The 3,223-nt window shown below is 36.8% G+C and overlaps 1 gene segment (V, D, J or C); it reads right to left on the bottom strand.

The window, feature by feature from the left end:
• Positions 1-400: 400 nt before the first annotated feature.
• LOC142835189 (immunoglobulin heavy variable 1-84-like) lies at positions 401-898 on the bottom strand. The segment is given in 2 exon segments: positions 401-729; positions 813-898. Coding segments are annotated over 2 exon segments (375 nt in total).
• Between the last annotated feature and the right edge of the window lie 2,325 nt (positions 899-3,223).

Below are 3,223 nucleotides of genomic sequence, written 5' to 3'. Positions count from 1 at the left end.
AGTGAACATGTTGTTTTGTCTTTACTGGCCCAATCCATATTATAGCTTATTCCCAGCTATTTCTGCAACACTTTCATTTCCTTAGATGTAAGAGATATTTATATTATAATGTAATGCCACATTCATATTGTCCTACTTTACTTTATTAAAAATTAATCATGTCAATGGATGTGATCACTGTTGAACAGCAAGTCAAGGTATAGCATACACTAAAGGCATTCTGAATTAGCATCACTTCTTTCCTAACAGTACTATTGAAAACCTGGCAAAGACTCTATAAGATTGTGAAGAGATCAAGAGACAACTTAGAGTGATCATTTTGGAGCAAGGCTCCAGGACAGTCTTCTCTGCCATCTCAGTCTCGGGGCAGCTTCATGCTCCTCCAGGGTTTCTGACACACTCAGGATGTGGTTGCAACACTGTGTCTTGCACAGTAATAGACTGCAGAGTCCTCAGATGTCAGGCTGCTGAGCTCCATGTAGGCTGTGCTGGAGGATGTGTCTGCAGTCAGTGTGGCCTTGCCCTGGAACTTCTCATTGTAGATAGTAATATCATATTCAGGAACAATATGTCCAATCCACTCCAGGCTCTGTCCTGGCTTCTGCTGCACCCAGTCAATAGGGTACTCAGTGAAGGTGTAGCCAGAAGCCTTGCAGGACAGCTTCACTGAGGACCCAGGTTTCCTAAGCTCAGGACCAGACTGCTGCAGTTGTACCTGAGAGTGGACACCTGTGAAGAAAATGGCATAGTGTATATCACTGTCACCTCATTCCCTGTTCCTTCTTCAGGTTTGGAACTGTAAAGCTTCTTACTTGTAGTTACAGAAACAAGGAAGAGAATGGTCCAGCTCCATTCCATATTGAAGACCTGTGTGCTCAGTGATTGATAAGAGGACACTGGTCATATGTTGTTGTGGGTTATGGACATCTCTGTATTTACCATAATAGACTCAGGTTATTTGCATATTCATGAGCAGTAAACCTGTTAAATAAGGACCCAGTCCAGGAGCGGGAGAAGGAGTTAGAGAAGACCTGTGAAAGGCAAAAGAATGCTGAGGGCCAAATCCTAATCCTGTCTGAAAAAAATGTATAAAATGCTCCTTCTCTGAATCCTGTGCAAATGCTGAGGATGTAAATCAGGACATAAGTTCTCAATAAATTTCAAGCTTGAGACAGTTGCTCCTCATTGTGAAAAGCTTATCAGTACCATTTATAAATAGTGGTTTGATAGTAAAGATAATTATGAGAAATTTAAAACTGCTTAGTTGAAATTCTTCAGATTGATGCAATTAATATTTGTCTTTCAAACAAAATATAAACTAAGAAATTCACCAAAATGAACAAAAGTAAATGTACTTCAGCATCATTTGCACAATAATGATTATTGCAGCAACATCACAAAAACTAAATTATGAAAATAAATTTTGTATATTTGAACGGAGTATTCTATTAAGAAGACATATTTATGTAAACAACATGTTTATATAAACAAAACCTTCAAGAAATATGGAACTTACATCACTTATAGAAAAATGGATGAAACTAGTGAAAAATATATTAAAGCCATCTCAGAAACACAGACACAAAATGAGACTCTTATTAGTAGTTTATGTGAAATTCTCTAGCAAATCAAGGCAAAGAAGGAGGGGAAAAATTAAAGGTAGAGATTATTGGGGAAATATACAGAGTGTACAAAATATACATGTATGAAATTCTAAACATATATAAAAATGTTTTTACATTTAATAATATTATTTAAAATTTTATTCCATGTATAAAATATAGTATAATCATAGCTACATCCACTATGCCTTACTGATTCTTCTTGGAATCTTCCAATAAGTCTCTCTCCCAACTTCATGACCTCTTTTGTATCATTAACTAATAACCCAGTGAGTACAATCAGTGATATCATACACACATAGGTGGAGTCATTGACTAGTACATAGGAATCCTCCAGAAAAAACTCCCAAAGAAAATTGATTATATTTTCCTTATCAATCATCAAATGAGAATAGATCCTTAGAATGCTTTGGGTCTTCAAGAGCTTCTATCCATCCATATAATGGTTGCAAAAGTTATTACACCTTCTTTATTACTAAGAAGAGTGCACACATGCACCAACATGTATGTGTTATCCTTAGAGGAAAACTTATGAAATTTAATTTTTGTGTACTACTCTCATTTAGGTCTAAGTAGTCAAACTGATGTTGATGAGCTTTGCAGTAGACTCCATTACATCTTCAGGTACTTTACAAGGTCTCGACTCTCACAAAACAAGATAAACTCAATGGTATTTATATACATATTTTCTCTCATATCACATTGTGCATTTTTGTCTTACTTGTCCTTTGCCTATGTTACATGATTATATATGGTTTTGTATGTGCTTGTGTGTAAGAGTATGTATTGTTTTATTTCACTTTGGTTTTAACCCATTTTTAATTTTTTTTTTGGCTATTTGGGTTTTTTTTCCTACAAAGAGAAAACCAGGTTATAGAAAAGAATAGGAAGAAGGGAATCAGTGATCAGAACACATTGCACGAAAATTTTCAAAATATCTGTAAAGAGCAAGTAAAAACTGAATAAAATAAAAAAGAAAATACAAACCCATACAAAGTTTAACAAAGAATCTTTACTGTGTTTGAGCAAGGAAACATCAATTGTCACAATTGTAGGTCAGCTATTGAACTCAAGAAAGGAAACCACAGAGGACACAGAGCTCCTTTCAAACCAACCTCATCTCTCTACTGGTGATAACTGATTCTTTTCTGCCCCCTGATGGTCCTGTGCTCCCATTCACTTTGGTTTCTCATGGCTAACACTGAAGTTGCGCTGTCTCCCTTGAACAGTAACACATTCCTAAAACTTCAGTCCCCACAGAGCTCCATTGCAGAGAGAAATGGCTGTTTACCTGCAGATGCTGACTGGAAGTTTCAGATACTGATTTTAAGATGTCCTACACTTTCATGGCCTTCTCAGTGTCAAGCTCCTCCCTGACGGCATTGCTCTAACAGCTCCCACTTGCAGTAAGGTGACAACAGAAGAGAAAAGAGCCTTGACTACCTTCATTAGACTGTACCTGGGACAGCACCTGATGTCAGAGAACCACAATGAATCTTAAGCTCAGATGCAGCCCCCCATAGATCCACTTATGAATTCCTGAGTCATGCAGATTAAGTGACCAACAGAAAGAAGAAAACCCAGTGTTATACTCACAGAAA

Source organism: Microtus pennsylvanicus, chromosome 14 (genome assembly GCF_037038515.1).
Source record: "Microtus pennsylvanicus isolate mMicPen1 chromosome 14, mMicPen1.hap1, whole genome shotgun sequence".
Lineage (NCBI taxonomy): Eukaryota > Metazoa > Chordata > Mammalia > Rodentia > Cricetidae > Microtus > Microtus pennsylvanicus.
This window is presented reverse-complemented; position numbering and strand designations above follow the sequence as displayed.